The sequence below is a fragment of the Pterocles gutturalis genome, unplaced genomic scaffold (genome assembly GCF_000699245.1).
Source record: "Pterocles gutturalis isolate BGI_N339 unplaced genomic scaffold, ASM69924v1 scaffold19704, whole genome shotgun sequence".
Lineage (NCBI taxonomy): Eukaryota > Metazoa > Chordata > Aves > Pterocliformes > Pteroclidae > Pterocles > Pterocles gutturalis.
In genome coordinates this window covers 9,684-34,261 of record NW_010133700.1, presented here as the reverse complement: position 1 = coordinate 34,261, position 24,578 = coordinate 9,684, and the positions used below count along the sequence as shown (strand labels likewise).

General features: G+C 41.9%; 1 protein-coding gene across 1 annotated transcript in view; it reads right to left on the bottom strand.

Annotated features, from left to right (window-relative positions):
- Positions 1 to 24,371, bottom strand: part of LOC104459438 (merlin-like) — a 28,939-nt gene extending 4,568 nt beyond the window's left edge. Inside the window, exons 1-17 of the mRNA XM_010081336.1 lie at positions 24,364 to 24,371; positions 22,779 to 22,896; positions 21,025 to 21,150; positions 20,549 to 20,671; positions 16,040 to 16,123; positions 15,161 to 15,229; positions 14,867 to 14,949; positions 13,579 to 13,654; positions 12,994 to 13,131; positions 11,194 to 11,268; positions 10,310 to 10,423; positions 9,742 to 9,864; positions 8,941 to 9,158; positions 7,958 to 8,060; positions 7,118 to 7,245; positions 6,377 to 6,527; positions 5,502 to 5,711 (exon numbers count right to left, since the gene is read on the bottom strand). Of these exons, the coding sequence (XP_010079638.1) occupies positions 5,502 to 5,711; positions 6,377 to 6,527; positions 7,118 to 7,245; positions 7,958 to 8,060; positions 8,941 to 9,158; positions 9,742 to 9,864; positions 10,310 to 10,423; positions 11,194 to 11,268; positions 12,994 to 13,131; positions 13,579 to 13,654; positions 14,867 to 14,949; positions 15,161 to 15,229; positions 16,040 to 16,123; positions 20,549 to 20,671; positions 21,025 to 21,150; positions 22,779 to 22,896; positions 24,364 to 24,371 (1,947 nt within the window). The remainder of the gene's footprint in view (positions 1 to 5,501; positions 5,712 to 6,376; positions 6,528 to 7,117; positions 7,246 to 7,957; positions 8,061 to 8,940; positions 9,159 to 9,741; positions 9,865 to 10,309; positions 10,424 to 11,193; positions 11,269 to 12,993; positions 13,132 to 13,578; positions 13,655 to 14,866; positions 14,950 to 15,160; positions 15,230 to 16,039; positions 16,124 to 20,548; positions 20,672 to 21,024; positions 21,151 to 22,778; positions 22,897 to 24,363) is intronic.
- Between the last annotated feature and the right edge of the window lie 207 nt (positions 24,372 to 24,578).

The following is a 24,578-nucleotide window of genomic DNA, read 5'->3' as shown; positions in this document are numbered from 1 at the left end:
CATGCCCCCCTGTCTATGAGCCTCAGCACCCACAGCATCCCCCCACTCCCGAAGCCCAGCCACAAAGCTGTCTCTTTGGACAGCCTCTTCTACTTTTCAGATGAAGGGGGCTGATTTTTCCTTCTGTGAATTCCCCAGTGAGAGCACAGAGGTTTATGGCCTGGCAGGTAATAAGCTGTCACATCTTGACTTTGCTTTTAGGACCAAGTCTGGAGTAATAGCAACCATTAGCCCTCTACTGTCCTTTTAAGAGACAGCTCCTTCCTGCAGACTGTGCTCCAACCCTGAGGGTGTAATTCAGCATGACAAAGCCCTCTGCTCCCAGAAGAGACATTGCTCCTGGTTCAAAGTACTCCCTGGTGTGAAAACTATGTTCTACCCCGGTCTGACTGCCTCAGTGCAGTCCCAGGGCTGGGCTGCCCTGTGTGCCCAGAGCCCCTCCAAAAAGCTGACCCTGCTACCCCTGAAAATACCTGGCAGGAAGGTGGAAAGGAATCCAAAGAGTGCACAGGAGCAGAAATAACAACATGTGGCTGAATCTTGCACCTGGACCTGTCTCTTGTCCACAGAGCTGTGCAACAACAGTTTGTCACTATGATTTTTGCCACCAAGGACTCATCACAGCTGTTCCCATGTCAGGACTGAGTCCCCACCATATTCCCCATCACCAAAGCAGCAGGCTGGGAGCACACATGACAGTGACAAATTAAGGGTGCTAGCCTGGTGGCCCCCACACACTCCTCAGATCTGAGCTCAAGTGCCAGGGATGCTCCTGGAAGGACACAAGAAGTTGGCAGCTGCCTCCAGCAACAGAGAGCAAATATCTTGGGCACAAGGGACAACACATCACAGATGTAGCCACACAGTGAGACATGGGGATGACAGCCTGTTTGCAAAGAAGAAGAGGAAGAAGCCTGCTTACGCGTCATTCTGCAAGAGCAGTCCATGAAGGGAGGAGGTGAACTCATCGCGCTCCTGACCACGGCACTAACAGCAGCAGTGCCGTGAGGAAACAGTCAGGAACAGATGACCAGGGGTCAGCCAAATGCACCGTGGTGCCCACCTTCAGGGTGAACCTGGCCCTAGGATCCAGGCTGGGTGAATATGGACCTGCTGGTCTTTACGAAACAGGCCCCTGGAGAGGATATGCTGTCTCGAAGGTCTGAACAGCATCTGCTCCCTCCCACAGCTCAGGTCAGGAGCACTCCAGCTGAGCAAGAATACGCCGCTTCCCATCTGAGGCTTCTATGAGGGCAGGGAGAGCCCCTTGGGGTTAGAGCAAGTGGTTCTTCAGAGAAACACAGAAAACAGGGCTGGGAAGAGTCAACTTTCACACAAGCAACACTCACTGTGTCACTCCAGGAACAGACTTTCTTGCTCTCCAGGTGATCTGCTAGCACCTCCTCACTCCTGCAGTATTTTTTCTTCCTTTTTTTTTTTCTGCTGTAGTTTGACATCAGAACATCATGTCTTATCCAGCCTGAAAACAAAGGATGAATTTGGTTTTTCTCCTTGAACGAAGCCTTGTAGACTGTTCTCAGGCCTCTCCCACCCTCTTTAGACTGCACACACTAAGTAAAATTTAACAGGCCTATGCTTTTTTTCCAATAGCATTAATGAAAATATTGCATAGCACCAAACTTGTGGGGTCCCACATGCTTCTGCCAGTCATGGATGAAATCCACTCCAAAGGCCATTTTCACAGTTTGATTACGACAATGACATGTCAGAACTATTACAGGATTTTTTTGCAATATGGAGAGCTAGATCATACCCATAGGACTAAGCTGTTTGTGCAACAGTCACTTCTCAGATTTGCACATTTTGAATCCCCATCAAAAATCACATCAGGTTAAACTCCAGGAAGAGAATGCAAGCAGGCTCAGGCTAGCGTGGGAACATCCAAACTGGCAGAGATTCCCAAGGAGCAATGCAGGGCTTCCCAGCCAGGTCTTTCTGAGCTGTTGGGAGCAGCCTAAGCTGTGCGGCAGAGCGGCATTGCAGCACCATCTGCTGCCTGCGGGGCCACAGGTCTTCACCACGCAGCTGGATGTTGAGCCCCGAATGTTCAAAGATGCTGACAGTGTCACCAGATAAATACCTTGCTCTTTAGGGTAAGAAACATTGCAATTGCTGATTAGAACAAGATATCTGTGTTCTCTTCCCTGCTTTGGGGGAAACCAGGGCTCATTGTTCCACTTTCTCCAACTGAAAGACAATCTCACATCCTCAACACGACTGCAGCTGTGTGTTTTAACAAGGAGTCAATATTGCGAGTGAGTAGCACTCACATCAGCAGCATCAACATACAAAGCATCAGCAGCACCACACATACAAAGTTTATTTGCTGCAAATATTTATTTAGGTTTTAAGGAAACTAATGTCCAGATCACACTTCTCTTTGCAGTGCCCCCCCCCCAGCAACAGTTCTCAACATCTGACTTTATCTGGGGTTGTACAAACATTTTTCCAGCTCCTCTTGCCCCATCTAATCTTTCAAACACCCATACAAGCCTGCAGGAACATGGTGCTCCATGTGAGCAACGCACAGCAAGAACACCTGCGAGCCAGCAGGCTGAGAACAGCTTGTGCAGACAGGCTTCATTTTTAAGCTGGCAGCAGTGTGACCCCGTCCTTTTCTTGTTATATACAGGACCAAGTCCAAAGAAATAAATCAATCATGCACGTGGAACAGTGCTCTTACTCTATGCTTTCTATCATGATGCAGCTCAGATACAACATCAAAAGGAAGCCCCAGCACATGTGGCAGAATAAGGGTATGAGCCTAGTTATCCATGTCAAGACAAAAGAAAAAAGAACAGGAAAAGAAGAACCAGGAAAATCCCAGCACTCCTCCCCACCCTGAAATCCGAGAATGCCATCTTCAGAGTTGGTTTGTGTTGTTCTCCTTTAGGACCTTTTCCTATCTCACCACTGTCCAAATTCTGGCCAGTGCCACCTACCCAACCTTGGGACCCTGACAGTATCTGCCTGACACCTCTGACAGCTTCTCCATCTCGCACACAAGGCTTTTCCCAGACAGATCAGGAACTACGGATGGAATAGCCAACAGCCTGCAAACATCTCAGACAGAGCTGTGAAGAGAACGAACACAGCTCACCCCTTCTGCCAACCAAAGGCAGCAACTTCTCTCAAGGCTGAGAAAACAGACAGGACACCACTGCAGATCGCTGTTCTGTGCATGTAGTCATGGAACTGTCACGACTGTCAGAGCCTGAGAACAGAGCTGCCTACAGATGCTCTCCCTCGCTGTGCTCTGTCTGTTGCAGATGCATACAGAGGAAATTTGTGTGTTCTTAGAACTTACCTTGTTAATGTTGTAATACTGACACAACATTCAGTCCAAAGCTGCTACTAGCAAGTAGAAATCAAAGCTTTTTATTGTATTTTTTTAATCTTAGCTTTTAAAACAAGATATTTAACAACATTAACATTCATTTTTACATCACATGTCACATGCTCAACTGTGCTACTACTTTAGCTACAGCTGCACACTGGCTGCTTCCCCAGAAGTCCTCGGACTGAAGATTTATGGTGAAGCAGACACTTAAACATACACAAAACCAGAAAATGCAAGTAGGTTTTACTAATGAGGCAGACATTTTGCTGCATGCACCGCTCCACCAGAAATAAGTCCAACTTTAGCAGACACCAATAGCATCTTTTGTCTTTATCTAATTTGGAAGCTGTGTTACACAGAACAAGTTAATGTATGCAAAGTTTGCTGAAGCAGCAAAAGCAACAGAAAGTGCTTGATCTAGCGAGAAACTGTAAAGAGAACAGAAGCTTTGCATTCCAAACAAAGGATTCCCCCAGTAATGAGAGCTATTTGAAGATGTCCACTTCTGCATCTGGAATTAAAAACTGAGATTTCTCATAGAGAAATTGAAATCAATTAAGTGAACCAAAAAGTGTTGGGGAAGAAAAGGAAAATATTTGTCAGGCAAACACTAAAGTGTTGAGCAGCTCTGTGGGATTCATATCCCATGGACCAAACCAAAAACATAATTAGTCTATTGTGTAGGCAAACACCAAGATCATGTACAATTTCTTCTCATCCCAAGCATCTTCTGGACACCTGCTGCCTAGCATTGTTCCTACAAAAGTAGAGTACCCTACTGATAAGTCTGTGTAAAAACACCTGGGGAAGGAAGGTTTATCAAAGTATAAAGTGTTTCTTCAAAAGTGCATAAGCAGTAAACAACACCCCTCTGGGTTTGTCTATTTGCCATTGTACCCAAAGACACTAGCCATTTTATACTGGCAATTTCAGCGCTCCCAGCTTGCGTTATCTGCTTGGAAGCCAAATGAAACCACTCTTAACTATAGTACCAGGTCTCTTATGCTGATGCCTGTCAGCAGACAGAGCTGTGCAAGCGTCCTCGTATAGGTGCATTTTGCAGCAGCCAAAAAGTTGGCCACCAAGTTCTACCAGTCTGGTAAGGAAACGAGAGGCTTCAGATGTAGATCACATACCTACAGACAAATAAAAAAGGAAAAAATTAGTTTTGCCCTGAACTCCTACTTCAAGCAAAGTAACTGCCTCTGGTCCAGTTCTTCCTTTACCTCTGACTGTGTAGCCTTTTGCAAGATGCTCTGCAATAGCTTTTTCTTCTTTCTTAAAACAAACATATTTACCTCACCCTTGGTATTTGGATTAGGTCAGTCTTAAAAGTTGCTTCTGTTACTTGCATTAGAAAGAGCTGCTTCCTCATGTGTTGCTACGCTCGTGTTTCCTTCTAGTTCTAAGCACACAACCCTGAAGATTCAGGTCTTGAATGTTATATACTAGAGCCTCTAACTGATCCTAAAATCCCTTCTTTTTTTTCATATAAACCAGCAGCAAATACATCAAGCTTTCTTTATTCCCAATACCTTGCACAATTAGAGAAAGCTGATTTCCTTCCCACTGTTCAAGACCACATGCCCTTACAGTTCTTGAATGCATACTAGATTCTCCATTCTAGGGAAATTTAAAGGCAGGTTATTTTTTCAGAAGACCCAGCTCACTAGCTCTTCAGGACTCTATTACACAACACACTGGAAAAGAACCAAACTGTTGGAAATCTAGGCATGTATTAGTATCTTACTCCCTGCCCCTTAAAACCAGAAGGCAGGCACGGAGTGGTTTAAGCTCTCCATACCTGGGACCACATTCTCATTTCCAAGCCTGGCTGATACAAATAAAATTTAATACAGATCCTCCTACTGCATACAGGCATCTGTTTCTTTTACCAAGGCTTACAGCTTTAGATTCCATCTTAAACCATAAATGAGAACAAACAGGTGGCCTCAAGTTATAAACAGTCCCAAATGGTGTGCCAATGCAGGGTCTCCCAAGCTCATGCAGCAGCCATGCATTGACTCATCATCTGAGATGCTGCAACAAGAGCTGGACAAACCAGGTCCCTAGAGCCTTTACCTCTCTGAACTCTCAACTTTTAGTCAACATTTGGGAATTTACTTATAAATCCGATTACCTTTATAATCTGTTTTCTGGTTCCTGTGCCCACACTGTTGGCAACCGAAGAATTTGCTTGAAAAGATGACTTTTCCACTGGCACTGTGTGTTGAATTTTGTTGGTACAAGGCCAGCTGCTCGTTGTATTTAACGAGTAAGCAGGGAAAGGTCTTTGAAGATTTATACCCAATGAATCTCCAGTTTCAAACGTTTTCATCCATGATGGGGTCTTTAAAAGAAGAGAACACATGGAAATTTGATGCTCTCTACATCAGCACTCATTAAGCCAAAAAGAATATCAGATGCATAGCCAGAAAATAAATGCCATCTTCTCCTGATTTTTCTAAGCCTTCCTTCTCTCTCTAAAACAGTTGACACCAAGCCATTTTTGCTACATGTGGAACAACATGGGAAGACAAAGCCAGCCCTATTCTTGCACTGGTTTGAGAAGAGGCTCAAGTGTTTATATAAATAACAAGACACTTAAGACAAAAATCTGGGTTTAGTTCCTCACTACCTTAAAAAAAATACACCAAGACTTTTATGACTTTTAGCAACCACAAAGCACATGAATGAGAATGTGATGCAAACTATGAGGAACCACATTTAAATATGTTGGTAAGTTACAACAATTTAGTCTGCTCCAAGTCTTTAAACCCCTACTGTGATTTCAGTCTATAAAACGATTATTTTTTATTGTACTGGTATCCCACCCAGGAAAAACTACTTAGATTTTGTTTTGACATGAATTTTCCTTGTCTGTGTTCATGCTTTTAATATTTTACTATGAAGCATGTGCCTTGAACTCAAATACAGCAACTACCTTTGGCACACCCACACTATTCTCATTTATGGCTCATGCTGAAAAAAGTGACAGGTATTTAGGGTACATACATTTCCTAAGGAGCGATCCAAGGATCCCAGTACTTCATTCCAATGGGAGTAAAGCCCAGACTGTTTTTCTTCTAGTTTCAAAGCATGAATTTCAGACTTCAGTTCTTTCAGTCGATCTTCAAATTTTTTGCTCTTTTCTAAGTAGTCTAGCCTGTAGTCCACACATTGGAGACAAAAAGCTTATTTGCGTGACATAACTCAAGAACAGGTGTGTGTGGAAGGAGAAGAGAGGAAGATCTTCTCTTAATTTTGGTTTTTGATAGGCAAAATGAAGTCCGGCACATGTCAGCCTGACTCCCCTGGCCCAGTGAGGGGGGGGGGTTCACTTCCATCCTTCAGCATTCATTCACACACTAACTTTCTACAGACCAAGAGAGGAAAAGCCTCTTGCTGTATTAGCTCAAAGCAATACCATATTTCAACACTAGAGGGAAGCTTCTGTCCTCTAACAGGCAGTTATCCAGCAAAGCTCTTTGCCCCAGACATACTGCTCCTCAAGACAGAAAGGGTCTGGACTTGTCATGGCTTGATGCCACTAGAATACTCTTCCTCTGTGTAACTAACTAGTCGTACACAGACAGTCCAGACCAGCTTGGTAAAAGGCCTCCAAGCAGTATGCACAAGCAGGAGGTCATCCTGAGTTGTTAAAAGGATGAACTGTGATTCCCAGAGACTTTTTCCTTTCTGTACTTTCCATGATTATAACATTCTCATTTGTTTACACCATAAGCATACTGATACCTCTCTTTCTCTATCTCAAAGGACAGTCTCTTGAGGTCAATGTCCTTCAAATCCAGCTTTATGGATCCTTTGTCAAAGTTGGCATCTCTGGTGTCCGTTGGCAAGTATTGCGGGTATTTGACCATGTGCTGAAAGAGGCAACACAAGCACTGTCAGCAAGATCTGATTGTTCGATTTTGGGTTTATCTCCCCAGCTTCTGCACGAATGCCATGCTGAGCCATTTTGTAAGTTACTGTCCAGCTACCCATGATTCCTGAGACATAAAAGCTCCTGCAGCCCCTCCCCTCTACCTGACTGGCCCCAGATGAACTGCTGAAGTCCACAATCCACAGATCCAAGGGCGCAGAAGTATCCTGGCTGCAGTGTTCCTATCTATTTCAGCAGCAAATGGAAAATCATTCTCAGCAATACTGAAGCAGAAGAGGGAGCCGGGGCACACAGCCTTAGACAGCTTCATCTGCTCTGCCTGAAGACACTCATGGGCAATTCACATGCCAGGATAATGCAGCTGGCTCAGTACAACCACCTCACAAAGTATCGCCTGAGATGCCACAGAGTCAGCATTAGGCATGCACTCAGGCAAGACCACCTCTGCTCCGTAAGCCCCAACACCAGTCCTGGTTTTAAACTTTTGTCTTGCCTTTCTTATCCTGACTCTCTGCCCTGAACAAATACAACTCCATCCTAGCTACACTGTGTTTGAGCACCAGTTGGTCCTATAGGTCTTTGTCCCCCAGCTGGATGCAGACATGCCACTACTCAGCTTGATGGGAGCTATAAAAATGCAATCAACATCCATCTCTGAAGATGAGGTGGTGCCCAGCAGAGCAGAAACTTACAGGATAATTAAGCCTGGTTATGTCTAAGAGCTTCTGCTTCGCTTTCCGTTCAGCCTCTCTGGCTTCGTGCAGATCTTGTTTCAGATGCTCTGCTTCCTTGGCTCTGTAAGACAAACATCCTGACATGAATGGTTGATGATTTCCAGTATAAAACAACACATGGATTTCAGAGCTGTGCACCTCACTAGCTTCCAGAGAACAAGATCCATTACTGTAATTCCTTTACCCAAAGACACTTGTGGTAGGTTGGGCCCATGAAGAGCTGGACACAGCTGGACACATGGTTTCAAGGACAATCCTGCACAAACTAGATGAGTTAACATGTTTTTCCTACTCCTGATTTCAATGGGCTCAGCTATGATGTGCTGATATAAGATTCTCCAGGCTGTCAGAGATCCTCCCTGAGGTCAGGAGACATGTAACATATCAGCTCTTTATTTTGGCAAGCTTTCTGGCAATATCCTAAAACAAGCAGAAGGCCCTTAATAGCAAGGTTAAGCATCCTCTGTCAGCACTCATCTACTCTGCATCTTCAGGCAGCACAGTGTTTGGAACATGCAAACACTTACAGAGTGGTTTATATTCCACATAAGCTTACCTGGTTTACGCTTCTCAAAGATCCAAAAGGGATACAAGAGACCATCAGTTGGTACTAATGAATGAAAACAGTCTCATAGCTCACAGGGTACAGATTGTTTAAATTTACATAGCTAGGTAGCTAGCACTCCTTTGATAATGCTAAGTAGAAATGCTTCTGCATTCTGGATCTTTAATACTAAAGCCTTGCATCTGAACCTCTGTAAATCTCTAGACCTGCATCACCACCACAGGTGAGACAGACAAGACACAAGAAGGCTTAGTCACTCTGAAGTGTTGCTTTGGGAGCAATCCCTCCCTCATTGGCTTGGCTCTGAGAAAAGCAACACTCTCCCCACCAGGCATCCCAGTAGGGACCCACACAACCCCACTCAAGCAAATCTAACCTCCTGTCAGACTCCTTCACCAGCTTCACTGCTATCAGCTCTGCCTCCCGCATCTTTTGCTCCATCAGGCGTTTCTCCTCCTTGGTTTTCAGAGCTGTGATCTCCAGCCTCTGTCGCTCTTGCTCAGCTTCTGCAGCATTCTGGGCCAGCAATTTTGCCTCTTCCTCTGCAATCTGAGCTTTCTCAGCCAGCAACTCTGCTGCTTCCTGGGATCGGAGCTAAAAGGAAGTAATTTTTATTAGTTACCCTGCCTAGCATCTACAAAAGCACCCCTGCAGACATTCAGGAATAGGACATCTCTCCCCAAAAGATCAAGTGACAAAAATATTATTATTTAAAATAAAAAGTACACTAAACATAATTGTAGGGTCTGGTGTTCCTCCTCTGCTCCAGAATTGCCCGATTTCCTTCCTGCCTCTCACCTCTACAAAGCAAGGAGACACATTTGCTTAGAGTTGGACAAAGACATCAACCAAAAATTGAAGTTGGCCCCTTCAGCTGCCAGTGTGCCATGTCCCCTTCTCCTAATTTCAGCTCCAAGCTTGCTTCCTTTCTTCCCTCTTTGCCTGAAGCAAGCACTGTGAACCAAAAACAAATGGCTCACAGCAAACAGAGGCTATGGCAGATTAGAGTTTTCCCAGGTATTCCAGCATGCCCTCTCCACCAGCTGTCAGAAACTCTCTAGCCTTGTCTGAGCCATAATTCCTGGTGTCTCACAGGAGCCGTAAGAAAAAAAAAAAATGCTTCCAAACCAAGAAAGCCCATCAAGCACAAGAATATTCAGACTAATGTGCTACTCACCAGAGCCTCGTTGGCCTGCCTGGCTTCATCTTCCAGCTGGAAAAGACGCCTTTCCAGCTCTTCTTTGGCTCGCTCAGCTTCTTCTCGGAGCTGCTTCTCCCTGGCCAGCCTTTGATTCTCCATCTGGAAATAGAATGAACAATACCACATTTGTGGGTTTGCAGCAGAATCTCATCTGGGCCTGAGGTAGCACAGCAAATGAATCTAATGAAGAACAGACTGCTCTCTAGCTGGTGGACTGATATTCACAAGAGATGCAACGCTGAAGCTGCTTGCACTTTGCAGCGCTGAACTCCTCTAACAGGTAACACAGGTTATTTCAAACTGCTGGGAGAGAACACTTGGATCAATCTATTATGTACTCAAAATCTCTGCGATCACCTACTCAGCTTCACAAACATCATTTACATCCTCAGATGCTGCAGACACACTAGAGCTGTTCCCACATTCAGTGCTGCTGCACTCTCACCTCCCACACACATTGCATCGATGCAATGCACAGACAGCAAGGGCACCAGCTGGAATAATCATCAGTGTTTTCAACAATAGAGGAGCAAAAATAATCTACCTTTTTTCTAGCCTTTTCTTCCCTGGCTTGTGCTTTCATTTGCTGGATCTCTATTGAGTCCACTTTTCTTCTCCTCATAAATAGGTCATGGTTTCCAATGCACAACTGCAAAATCTGGACAGGAAAAGCAAAGCAAATGTGATTTTGATGTACTTGTGCCCCAGCCAGAGGGAAAAAGAGCCCCACACTGGCCTCACAGGACAGAAGCTGGTATTTCTGACTTCAGCACAAGTGCTGGCAGTTCCCTTCCCTTCCAAGAAAATCAACACCCAGGGCTCATACCCAGGTACACAACAGTTTAGAAAAGTTCATAACAGGATGACGGGTTCCTTCTGTCCTTCATCCCCCTCTGGTTCCATTTTCCTGAGAACAGGCAATGGATCTAGGCCAAGAGTACAAGATGTAGCTGTGGGAATGATCACCTGGGATGGCCCCTCCACAAGCTCACCAAGAAGTGACCCAGTCCCTGTGGTTGCATTGGGAAGCAATCAGTGATGATACAATTAGCCAGTTCATTAGGTCCCTTCCTTACGGCTTCTGCCAGAAGAGGAGAGGCAGCAGCTGATTAAGAACCCACAGCAGCCAGATAGGAGGGTGCTGCAGTGGCTTTGCACCTTTCCATACACTACATCCTCCCCTTCCAGCATCTGGATTTCCCTCTGATTTGGGCCTTCTTTCACATTTCACTTTCCACCCATCATCTGCCCTTCCCAGAGAGGACAAATATATGCACCCTGACTTCCCAGACAGAACAATCCTCAGGAAAACACATGCTGAAACTCAATGCTCCCTGGCCTCTCCGTAGGTTTTACAAAGAATTATTTCTCACTTGGATAGTCAGTATTAACAGGCTCAATTTTAAAGAAGGAAAGTAGGACACTTACCAATTTGTTCACTTTGAGTTGAGAGGAAAAGAACTTGAAGACTTCTGCTTTTTTGTCCAGGGGTTTAATAGTTAACTATACAGGCAAAAGAAAAAGAAAACACAGTGAGAAGGAGGAAAAACAAAGCTGAAAATATTAATACTAATGCAAGCTTTAGCCCATCTCTGCTTCTCTCCAAGGAAGCAGTGATTTATGCCATGAATGTGGGGAAGAGTGATGCAAAAATGTTTTGCTCAAAAGAATCAGAACCAGGGCTGCTGTTCCACAGGTTCCTCATCCACTCCCACAGCAGGCTGTTAGAAGACAAAGCCTCCCACAGATCCACTCAGATGTCAGTTTGGATGGTGGTTTTCATAATAATACCACCTGTGCATTGCAAACATCATCAGAACACTGGAAAAAAGCACTGATTATCAAGAAAACAGAATACACAAATCCCCAGGAGTAGTCAAGGTCTTACAGTCAGGGAGATGCCAAACACCTCTCTGAATGCCAATCATTGCAGGTGTAGACAAAATCTATCAAGGGCCCAGAGGACTTGTTCTTCTGACCATCAGATAACAGTCCTGGAGCTCCTGCTTTCTCACATTTTGAGTCCAGTCTCCCAAGGTGTTTCCAGAAAACGTGAAGGGTTTTCACCCTGGCAGGTCAGTACACACTGCTGCACTTCATATGCTGTGCTCAGTTTGGCTGCATAACAAAATATATCTCCATTTTTTAAGATCCTGCTTTCTGTCACTCGTGGGTTAGCTAGCACTCGATTCCTATAATTCATTTTCAATGCAGTGTATAATTTCAGGCCATCTAAGTTACCAAGATGTCCTACAGCTTGTTTCACCCTGTAGGTAACAACTGGTTGAATGTGTTGCCTTGTGAGGAGTGGGGCTGTGAATGTGTCACTGAATATTGTGGAGCTTTAATACAGGGCTGCTCAATTTCCCAGCAACAGGGAGTTAAAGCAGTTTATTACAAGCTCAAAGGGGGAGTTTAATGTCATTCAAGGACCAAAAACTTTTTGGAGGCAGAGCTCCTGTCAGCTGCCCTGCCTGATTTAATGTATGCATATCTAACTCAAGACAGCAAATCTCATCCTCTATGTTTTTTCAGAAGTCCCACAGAAAATGGAACAGGCTGTGCTGTCCTTTGGCTGACAAATTCCAGGCATTCCAATACCAACGTAGTTTTTCTGATTATAGCCTTCCATGTAGCCACATGACTTGTAATGAGACTAAATTTCACCCACTCCCCACTGTCCTTTCTACAGGTAAAAGATGGGCTCTGAAATCACAGTGAAATCTCAATGGTAGGGTTGTGCGGAAGACTGAAATCATGCACTGACAAACTGGCAAAATAACATGTACATCTCCCCTCCATCTTCTTGCCAGTGTTTTAAACCTCATCTACAAGGACAGCTTCTGCATATGAAAATGACATTAAGTCTTTACAGATCATCTAATCCCTGCTGAGATAGCTGAAGAAGCTAGTCATGGTGGCATCCATAATATCTGTATTTTTGAGAGATCAACACACTTGTTTCGCAAAGGACAAGCAGCAGGGAAGGAACAACAGTGGGCTCCGCAAGTTTGGAGAGCTCAGAGCAGCCTCTGGCTCCCAGGGGAACCAAGGTTATGCAGCACATCTGAAAGGCAGGTCTGTTATTTTTAGTTTTGTAACAGAGCTCCCTAGGATTTTCCCCTTCTCCCCCAAATTATTTAAACAGACAGCTTTCAGCCTGTTCCAAGAATCCCAGTCCACACCCATGCCCATATAAAAAGAATAATATATCAAAAGCCATCATACCTCTTTCTCACTATAGGAAATGTTTCTGATAGCACTCCACTCAAACGACTTATTTGGAGAGAACCTGTTATTAATGCTGTAGATGTGAATACCTTTGGCATCAACTCCAAGTAGGAGATCTGTATGGTTTTTGTTTTGCTAAAAAACAATAGGTATTAGTAAATGCAATTTATGGTGCATTAAACAACCACAGATAGGATCCACACATTCTAATACATTGATATTTATCTGTATTTTTTTAGGAAATTGATGTTTCCACAAGATATTATGAATGTGGTCACTACTAGCTAATAAACCCACTCTCATAGGTTGACTATAGCACCTCAAACTTTTAGTTTGTTTCTCCTGCTTCCCATTACATACTCAGAGTTACTCAAGACCTTTGGCAGATTGTAAAACATTAACTATTTTATTCACCTACTCATTCAGCTGGCAAGTAAACCAAGTCAGCACAATCAGTACACAGCCCACCATCAGCAGAGAAAAGCAAAAGTCAGGAATCCCAGTTCCAAACTCTCTGGAGGATTTTAAAAGGACAGTACCATCATCTACAACAATTGAAAACTGCTAAAATAAAGCACTTACAGCAATTGGAAAATAATTGACACCATACATTTCCAAGTCTTGGGCAATTTTCAGGTAGTTCATCTCAGCTTCATCCCTAGAGAATAAGGCCATGATTATACTTGGAGATTCCTTTCCAACCTCTCTCCTAGCTAACTCTACATTTCCCATGTGAAAAAGAACAGGCAATCTGGTCCTTTGTACTTTCTTAAATTTTGCCATCTTACTCTCAACAATAGAAAAAAGGATAATAAAACCAGCATCTCTACAGAATAAAGACAGTAAAGCTGCACTTATTTTGAATCATGTGTAGTGTAATCTTTATTAAAACTCAAGTCCAGTCTTATCCTTGTGTTAGTTTTGCCACTCCATCATTATTATGTCTTGCAGACCTACCCCACCACTGTTTTCCATGACAGGGGGATATTTCCTTCAGGAAACAGAGTTCATTGAGAAATGAGTCCTGAACAAATTCCAAACAGAGCTTTGGGCAGAGGTCAAAGAAGGGTGAGAACCTCTGCCCCCACCATTCTTCTCCCTTGAAGATGAGGCATCAATAAGTCTTGAGGAAAATATTCAGTAAAAACAGTGCTAAGAATCATCTAGAACAGCCAAAGAGAAATTGAACAAAAATATTAGGAAAGGCTGCCTCTAGGTGCCAACAGCTCCTGTGTCTTTTTTAATTGAGTTTCCAGGCGTGCTGAATGTCTTGAAGTAGCTGATTGTCCACAAGGACTAGCACCAAAACTCAGTCCTGGAACTATGATGCCGTGTCTTGACTGTTTTGGTTCCCTGCTAAGTATGCTGACACCCTTTTGAGCCATGATTTTCACAAGGTATAAAATATAACTGATTAATTCTTTTTATTCTAGGGGAGACTGGTGTGATATGGCTCCAGAAAGGCAGCTGCTGCATAGGGCAGACACAGCAGCAACTCCGGGTAGCTAACAGCCTTAAACAAAAAGGCTAAACTCTCAGGCCTAACTGCAAATTCAACACAACTCCAACTTTCTTCAGGAACTTCTTTCTGCTGGCATACATGGACTCTGGTGAGACAGGATTTAGACACGTTAGGTCATAAAGCTCTGCAAAACCCCTCAGCTTCTCTGTTCACTTCAAAGCAAGTCCAGTTTACAAACACGTTGAGCCCTTTTACCCCAGACACTTTTTACCCCAGATGAGAGGATTTATCCTTAGTTATAAATTAACCTATTAACATCACAGCTTGGAAAACAATATTTCTTTGCTCACTCTACAAAAGCCAAATTTCACTGTATGGGATTTCCAAAGAATGAAATTATTTCAATACCTGGCAATACCTCTGTGCTCAGCATACCAAGCAGTAATCTTTTCTTCCCACATCTCTGCTGTCAGCTGATACTGCCTGAGGACCTAGAAAGAAAAGAAGTTTAGTTTCCTTTGAAGGTAGATGTGCTGCCTCTCCCAAGCAACATGAATGCAGCAACACAGTTCACAGCTCGGTCATTTTGCCAAGTTTAGGGCAGATGCAACCAGTTGCTAATGCTCTGGTTAATCCCCCAGGAATATCTGTACTGCAAAGAGTAGATTCAAAGATCTGGTTTTATACAGAACAAAGACTTACCCTCTTGGGTAAAAGTTCATCATGGGCTAGAAAGCCTGGCTCATGAAAGTTTGGGTCATAGTCACCATACTGTCCCAAGAAAAGAAAAGATACTTCAGTTTGTTAGATGCAGAATGCTGAAGAAATTGTTGCTTGTGTAGTTTGATGTGATCACTTGGGACAGATTTTGGTTTTGTTCTCCCATACACAGGGTAACACCCAATAAACAGGCTCCCCTCATCTGAATTGTCCATGGAAGTTACTTCCAGCCTCTGGGCTATGCACGTAGCTCCAATACAGCCACTGAGGTGGTCTATAAACTTAGACTTCAGTCCTAGCCTGCAGCCTTCAGTTAACTGCAGATATGCAGGCATCTCCCATGACTCCATACCCTTCTCTGAACTACAGGCTACATCCAGGGGTGTAAACTCGCCTACTCCTACAGCCTGCTGCACAGAGGCTGGGCTGCTGCAGAGGGCCAGCACTGCTAAGAACCTGTGTTCACCTCCTGCCACCATATACGTTTGGTTCTTGGTGACATGAAGTGACCTATGTGCTGAGAGGTACTAAAAACCAGTATGTTCTTCCATTGTGAGCTCTGGTATCAACACCTGCTGTATCCATGGTCATTTTTTACAACAACAGGAAACAATTCTATGTAGGAGAAAGATTACATTAAAATGTTAGGTCCAAAGAAATCCCTTAAGTCTTGAAAGCATAATATATAATACCAAAATCTTTGCAAGAGCATCTAATGTGTATTTTTCTAGCTGCACCTGTACCTCCCAGGATGACCTACTTCTTTAATAGCACATTTTATCACTGCTGTGTTTTACATACCACCATGTATGTGTGTTGGTTAAAAAAAATCAATTAAAAAAGGCACTGCTATGCACAAACCTTGGCCTGAACAGCATAAGAAGCCAGCAAAACTGTTGCTTCTGGAGAACAATAGATTTCCTCATCCAGTATTTGTTTCTTAACCTAAATACAGAGGAAAGAAAAGGAGCAAGTTAAAGCAGCTCAAAGTCAGGACTTAATGTCAGGCTTGAAATGAAACTAGACATGCCTGGACTATAACTTGGCACCAACCATCACCATTATGAGTTAATAACAGCAACAATAAAATGGCATTCAGAAACACAGGAAGCCTTTACTTAGCATTACATTTAATGAAAAAACACCCAACAACTTTTGAAAGTGTCTTAATTCTAAGCTAATAGAAATTAGTCGGCTATCTCCACAGATTTATATAAGGAGTCCTAAAAAATAATGTGTTCTAAAACATGAATTTTATTGTCTGCATGTGATTCCTTTTAACAATTATTCTTTTTCTCCCTGCTTTGCAATAGCCCTTCTGTCTAATTTATGATAGTCTGGTTTTCCTGAAGTTCATACAGCACCTTGAATAAAGGTGATTAGCAAGTGCGTAATACTATCAGAAGTATCAAAAAACCTAGAGAAATACTGCAAGCACTTTCCTGAAATTTTCATGCAGAAGATCTTTGCAGAGATTAGAGGATTGATTCTAGCTCAGAGTAAAGGTATCTTTACTCCAATCTGGCAGTACACAGTGGCCTGCATTTCCCAACTTCTATACAAAGCCAGAAGGTATAAATGGAACCTCAATACTAAAACCTGATTGTAAATTATAGTCCTAGAAATAAGCACGACAGCTGAGGAAGTTTAAATATCAGCAAGACAACTCAATGAAAATATAACCATCAACTGTTACCTTATAAATCTAATTATTTCATTTAGAAGAACAAGAAAAGGTCTTTTCAATATATCAGTGGAAAATTTTTAATCTTGTCTCCTTAGTCTTTTCTTTATTCTTCCTTCACATAAATAGAATTAAGGGCCTTTCTCATGCTCCCTTTTATTACCAACTCACATCCCAGAATGAAGCTATGCCATTTCTAACTTCAGTGCTAAAAAGAGCAGGTGAACTCCTCTGCTATTGCAAATCAGCACAATTTCTTTGTATTCAGTGGTACTAAATATTCTATAGCAAACACTGACTTGATACAGCAAAGATTGATTTGACCTGCCATTTGAGATGGCACTAAAAGCCACACAACGACAACAGCTACAAATGCAGATTTGCTGGGAAAAAAAGTTAGCTTTCTGAGATGTAAAACATCAAACTTTAAGTTGGAAGGGACCTCTGGAGGTCATCTAGTTAAAGCAGGTCCAACTAGACCAGATTGCTCAGGGCTGTCCAGATGATTAATATTGCCAAGGACATACTGAAAAGCATCATAGTATGCTCTCAAGCTCACCAGAATGAGAGAATGAAGGAGATCCCCCACTAAGGGCTGCCTCAGAGCACTGAATTTATTCAAGTATAGTGGTCTAAGCTCAGCAAAACCATAGGGGCTTAAAAGTAAAAGCCCACTGAAATAATAAAAAAACTTTTAACATTCTTTTCATTTTAACAAACTATGGTGCTACCAAGACCAGAGGTGTAATAGTTTGTGAGACGTTGCTTGATCTTAAATCAGTTGGGTGATTTTTCACTTGACAAAACTGAAGAGGGAAGGGGATATTAATCTGCATAAGTCCTCCTCTCAGGTGTAATACATTTAGCCTACTAACAAGCACAAGACAAGAAAATTTTGCATAATACAGAGTCTTAAACATTTCCAAAAAGAAAAATGATTTGAGATAGCGCTGAGCTATCTTAACAAATACACTTTGGCACTGTAGGTACTATGAACTGAAATGAACCATCAAGAGAAGTTTTTCTTTTAAATTTAGTCTCTGGTGAGCACAATATATAAACCTGAGTTTAGTACAGGGAAAATTCTTTCTAAGCTGTTAAAATGGAAAGAATGAAAAGACTGAAAAGACTTTTCTTCCAAATTGGAAAGCTCCAATTTTTTTACTCCATAGCACAAATCATACATTTCAGAATTTAGAACAACTTAAGATAAATCTCCCATACGTGTCTGGGGTTTTGTTCTGATCAGTTCTTACAAGGATGTTTAGTTATACTTCATGACAGAGCAAATTACCTCATTTTTAAACACACAACATTTAGCTTTAGAAATTTATATTTCTTCACACATTTTGCAAAAAGCTGTTATGCCACATTAATTCGTAAAGGTCTGAATAGTCAGTAGAGCTGAAATCTGTTGGCATCCAGATGTCCGTGCATGTTTTTCCTATTAGCATCCAGGTGTGATCTTAAGTTCTTATAGTCAGGAAACTTTGCAAGTTCGAATTTGTTTCAGTCTTGTTTTTCTACTTCGGAATGAGAAGAATTTGCTAATTACATATCTGCTAGTCAAGGCAGGTTCAAGAAAAGAAAAAAAGTGAAAAAAATCAGGATTAAAAGACTAGGAAAAGAGATCTGCCTCTCTCATTCCTTTCCAAAGCTAGCTTAAGAAACAAACTGCCAAGTGGTTAAGGATTCTGGATGAAGTTCTGGTTAGTATATTAACCCTCAGAACAGCAGCATTTTCCCATTACTCCATTAACACATCCTCCTCAGGGAACAAGTGTATTTACTGTGTTTATTTACAGATGCAGACTGAATTTATTCCATACACCCCATCTACTTGCAGACACATACTGCTGAAAGCTACCAGAATAAAGCCACACACTAGAAGGCAGTAACTTGCAGAGGACTCCACAGCAACTCAAGAGAGAAGCTGGATGTCACCAACATTGGAACAAACCGCTTACCAACAAGTGACCATCTAAAACTCAATGCTTATATACCTGTTGCTACAGCTACAGCCCATTGCTGCAGCTATGGAGCCACAGCATTGGCTTTTACTGGTTGTTGCATCTTTATTCTGAGAACAAAACTCCAAGAATTTGCTCCTTTATCTACTTTTTAATGGAGCTAAGAGAACCCTAACAATTTTGGGGACAAACAAGTGGCAAGTAAGAAAGCTGCCTGTGCAAAGCTACTTGCATCAGTGCATGTGTGGGATTAACTTTATTATTTTTATTGGCTTCCATCTCATGGAAATTTAAAGATCTGTAAGAACTGCCACTGTGTACAGACCAAGCTTTGTTCACACAGCTAACAACTCTGCTCTTGAGCACATTACTGCTGTCCTGCAGCTCCTCAGTAGCTGCTCCTATGGCAGAGCTCAAGTGTGTTCTGTTATCTGAAATGAAGATTTGTCAGTGCCAGGGATTTATTCTGCTAGCATGAGTAGCAGGAACCCAGTTCAGAGGGGTAGGGAAGACAACTCAAACTGGCTAATTGCACTGGCAGAAGTCCATGTGTGCAAGTCCGGACATTTCAGAAGAATATCAACACCATACCTAGGGAACAGCACTTCTCATCCAGGGCCTATTAGACAACATGATGCCTCCAGATTTTGCCTTTAAAACACATAGTGGTGGATCTTCTGTTCCAGTCATAGCTGTGTATTCCACTCCTTTTGAAAGTTGCTAGATAAACAAACCTGTATTTCAGAATGACTATCAAATTCTCATCTTTTTTCCCTAGAATCCTAAATGAAGATCTAAGAAGGACAGGTTAGGGAGTTCTTGTTTTCTAGAGGTTGTGCCTTCTACAGCAATACACAAGATCTCCCTGTAACCACCTGGGCTATTTTTAGGAACTCACAAGTTTTAGTTTCAGGGATAGGCTGGAGTCACAGGTCTTGTTCCATCTACAGCTGATATGGGTGTAAAAGCTTATTGTCCCCAACTGTTCATCACCATTCCTTCCCTCTTCTCCACCTTCACAACTGCCACCATAATTGCTCATGTAGTCACTCCCCTACACAGTACACACATCTAATAACAGGCCTCTTCTAATGCTGCTCATTTTGAAAGAACTAGGTTAGGGAAGGGGTTACACAAGAGGTTACACCACCAGGTCTAAGGAGCTGTTGAGACTCTCTTCATCCAGCTTCACTGCACCCAGAGCAGACCAGTTGACACAGTCCTCAAGATAACTTCTGAAGCTGATAAAAATGATGGCTTCACTTTACACTTCCTGGCACTGACCAGTTAGGGCAAAAGTATCACAATTCTCCAGGCAGTGCCAGCCTTGCATGAATTTATTTTTTTTAACACATACTATAGGAGCAAAACAAGTCTGGAATATCCAGATGTAGAATTATCACACAAACTAGGTGTAAAAATCATTTTACATGAAACTACCTGTCTCAGTAATTTAACTCCCATTCCTAGCACAAACAGTAAGAGAAGCCATCAAGAAAACAAACCTGAAGGCAAACAACATTCAGCTTACCAGTACACAAAACCACAACAGTCAGGACAGATGTTTGTATTTCATAAAAATGAGATCTTTACAGAGACACTGATACAGCTGAAGACAGCAGAATCAGAGACTAACAGCTGCCAACAAGATCAAAGACAATACTAAAGGAATGGGGTAAATACAGAAGGAATTAATGGTTAAAAACTGTTTCTGACCTGAAGGAAGAACAAATGCTGGGTAATTTCCTGTAATAATTCCTCTTCTACCTTCTCCGGGTAGAATTTAGCCAAAAAATTAAAGCTAATGGGATCTTCTTTGGGGATTTCTTGATCTAGAACCTGTTTAAAGATAAAATAAAATCAACAGAAAAATAGTACAGAAGTGTCTCAAAATAATATTCCAGAGGAAAATCAGAAAGCAGCAATAATCGACTTAAAGTAGCCTTTCCATATCTTAGAAGGAAGGGCAATGCTGAGCTTTGATCTAATAGCAATGAGTGTGAACAGTGGTGATCGGTGTGTGATACTTCAAGCCAAATGTGATAGAAGCAATCAGACCAAATAACAATGAGCTTTAGTCTTTAAAAAAATCATCTAAAATTATGAATTGTCATGTAACACACTCCTGTGCTAAAAAAAGTGTATCTTTTTGTAGGTAGAAAATTGCCACACTTATTTTTTGTTTCCGATACCTTTTTGTCCATCTTTAACCAGGTGCACATTCCTTTTATTGTGTACTGCAAGCCAAAAAACCAAGTCTCCCTTAAACCAAGTGCTCGGCACACCAGATCAAACAAGTCCTTTCCCTTCCACTTAATCTAAAAGAAAAAGAAAATTAAGAAAAACAGGTATGTCTTAATTTGCTACATTTTAGTCAAGCAAACCAGGCAGGCTACCATTTGCCTTTCTAAAGTGAAGTAAGAGTTCACAGGAGCTTTTCAATGAAACATGCTGTCTGCTGCAAAGGTACAATGTTCTGCCTCCTCTTCCTCCCCTCCAGAGAAGCATTCACAGAGCAGCCGTAGTCACTTAACCACAGCATCATGCACTTTATGAGCACAGGGAATGAGGACTGTACTATTGATTTCCTAGGACACAGCAAGGCTTTAATATTTGTAAAAATCTTCCTCAATAGTTTGTACAAATTGTAGAGACTGAGAGAAGTCCAGGGGAAACCAAAGCAGAGTCAGGGCACAGTGTAGAAATGCCAAGCAACCAAAGCAAAACCACCCTCAGCTATTTCAGTGGCACCCAGCCAAGCCTTTATGTACTCTGATTTAAATGAACAGGAGCCTGTCTTCTAGAGCAATGTACTAGCCTGGCTCCATAGATAACAGAAACTTTAATTAAAGGTCCCAAAATTCACACACACACATCATCTCATTTTTTCACCGAAGAGGCAGCACATCATTTCTTCTGTTTGGCTACATTGCCTGGGTCAGACACTAAACTTCATGGCAAACAAAAGAACTTTTGGACAATATTTGGATGGAAAGCAGGAAATCATCCCAGCAAAAGAGCAATACTTGGGAAGACAGGAGAGACAAAGGAAAGAATATATCAAGCTGGATTTGATAACAAGGACTGATCTCTAAATCAAATTTTACAAATCCTTTATTTTTACAACTGTCCCTGCAAGTATTCTAGACCAGTAAGTCACAGGACGTGCACTGCTTGCAACTCATCTATTCTGTCTGAGTGACCTAGTGAATGAAATACTAAATGCCCCACAAGACAGTCAAGTCTCTCATTAGAATTGCCAGTCCCATTGGACCTCAACTCTCTAACTCCTTAAAATAACTGCTTTTTTTGGTTTTGCTGGATGATTAGGAATTAATCATGCACAGTTCTGTCTCCTCAATAGTGCAGCCCTATTCATTTAGCAATTGATCACTTGCTATATTTGTTTTCTTCCATATTTTTCTGTAGTAAACATGTAAACCAGCCATTGTAGCTGAAGAAATAAAATGGAGTTTACAAACAGCAAGTTACATTTGAAGAGAATGTCCCTGATCAACTGAGCACAAAAGTACCATTTTGTAAATTATTTTATAAGCAACATCTTAGAAACAGCTCTAACCAGACTTCTTTATCCAAGCCAACTCTTAAAGAGCTGTGTCACTCACAAAAAAAAAATTTTGTGGAGAAGGTATACTTACAAACAAGCCCTGCATCGTGTGCTGGAATGCTTACAAAGAAGGCAGGCCTCCTGCTAATTTTTAGCTGTGTCAGTCAAATGGATTTCATCGAAACAGCTTTAAATTCTGAACAGTCAGAGTTGTTTAACAGAAGAATGCACCTAAGTGCAAGTAATTCATCATTTATAAAAATAATAGATAAGTTTTGAGACCATCCATGGATTGATAATCTTGAATTTTTCAAATTTATGTTTTGCTAATATAAAGGTCAGTCTCCATCATTCCAGCATTCTGCTGAGGTCTCTTACCTCACAGCTGAACTCCATTTCTGCATCCACTGTTATAATTTTCACTTTAAAAGTCTTCGGTTGTTTCTTCTTGAGGCCTCGGATGGACATATTTTTTAGTCTATGAGGACAGCCACACCTGAAATCCAATATGCATTAACATTTAGGGCTGGAAATTCAGTAACATTTTCTTGGCTGGATTCCCAAGTAGGAAGAGTCTGAACTTGCAGAATAAAGTCACCTTTAAATATGCATTTTTGTGCCCAAGACTATAAGAAAGGATGTTGAAACAAAACATTTAGTTTGCTCCTTAAAAATCAGTCACTCCAAAATATCATTCCTGCCTTTCCTCTCAGACTTTGGCAAACACTGGGTTCTGACAATACCAGAAACAACTTCATTTAGACCTTATATTGCAATATCCAGGGGCTGCCTCTCACTACAGCTGAGGACATCTAGGGAACCTCCACTCCAGCCCTCATGTTCCATACAATCACCTGCATCCATGCCATTCAGCAGCCTCTCAAAACAAAACTCTGCAACAGATGGATGTTTACAGTTTCATAAAAGTAACACCTAGCTTTTAAATATGACATTCCTCCTCCCTTTTACATATCCAAGGAAAATTCCCTTTCTCAGTAAAGGTCTCTGCAGGATGTACCAACACCAAATGCATCAGTGGAGGGTCCACTTGTAGAACACAGCAGAGAGCTACAGCAGGCAGCAAAACCTCACGGTATCAAACCCAGCTCAATTCTGTTCCACCAGTTATGGCTCCTTGAGCAACTAAACTATTGAGTTTCTTTACAAAATTACATCTTAACTCCCTGAAATTATACAAATGCCAAGAACATATGCAGTGAAATTAAGATGAATTTACCCTGTTCTCCTGGGCACACTAACTCACAATGATGAAAGCTATTTAGAACACAAATTTTTCCAGTGGAGTTCTTGTGAAGTGAAAATAATTTAATTTTGCAGCAGCCTACAGAAAATTCCTTCACAAATATTCTATTTAAATGCAATTGACTGCATGCCATCAAGAAAATTGATGAGATGTGCTATTTTCACAGCCTCAAGGGTTTTGTGGATATCATTCAAACCAAATGTTGAAAGTTGGGGTTAAGTGACAGTATGAATCTGCACTATGCCATTCTTATGTTTATTTCTGAGCACAGGAAATCAGCCTGTAAGTTTTCTTGTTTTTACTTTATAAAATTAACAGCTCAGACTTGCACAACCTAGTTAGTATCTGTGAATTATATAGGTCAAGAAGAGACTGAGGCATTCTTGGTTTCCTACAATAAGACTATTACAGTGTGGCAGACTTCCAATCTCTCCTTAAGGAATTCCAAAATAAAGTTCTAGTTTAAACTGAAAAGTTCCATTGGCCTGTACCTTCCAGGATTTTATAAAAGATCTTGTCCCCTTATTTGCTCCTGCCAAGCTCTAAATTGGCTCGCAAATGTACTGAGTGTTTTCCACGTACTTTGTACATGCCCCTCATCCAAAAAATTTCAAGTAGCTAAACAGGAAGCAAAATTTTTATGCAAGTTTGTTTTCAACTTGTAGGGAAGTTGAGGTAGAAAACAGATGAGATAGTTACCAAATCATATGGACACCAGCAGAGTTGAGAACAAGTACTTGAGACAACTCAGAGTGGGGAAGAAAAGCTCAAGAGGAAATTCAGCTTTCTGACATGACTGAGACCAGTTGAGGAGACCTCTCCCTCCAGTGGGCTCTGGTAAAGCTTCTGCTGACGTCTTGTTCAGTTCAGGGCGACACACTTCAGGAAAGGCAGTGGGATAACTGGAGAGAATC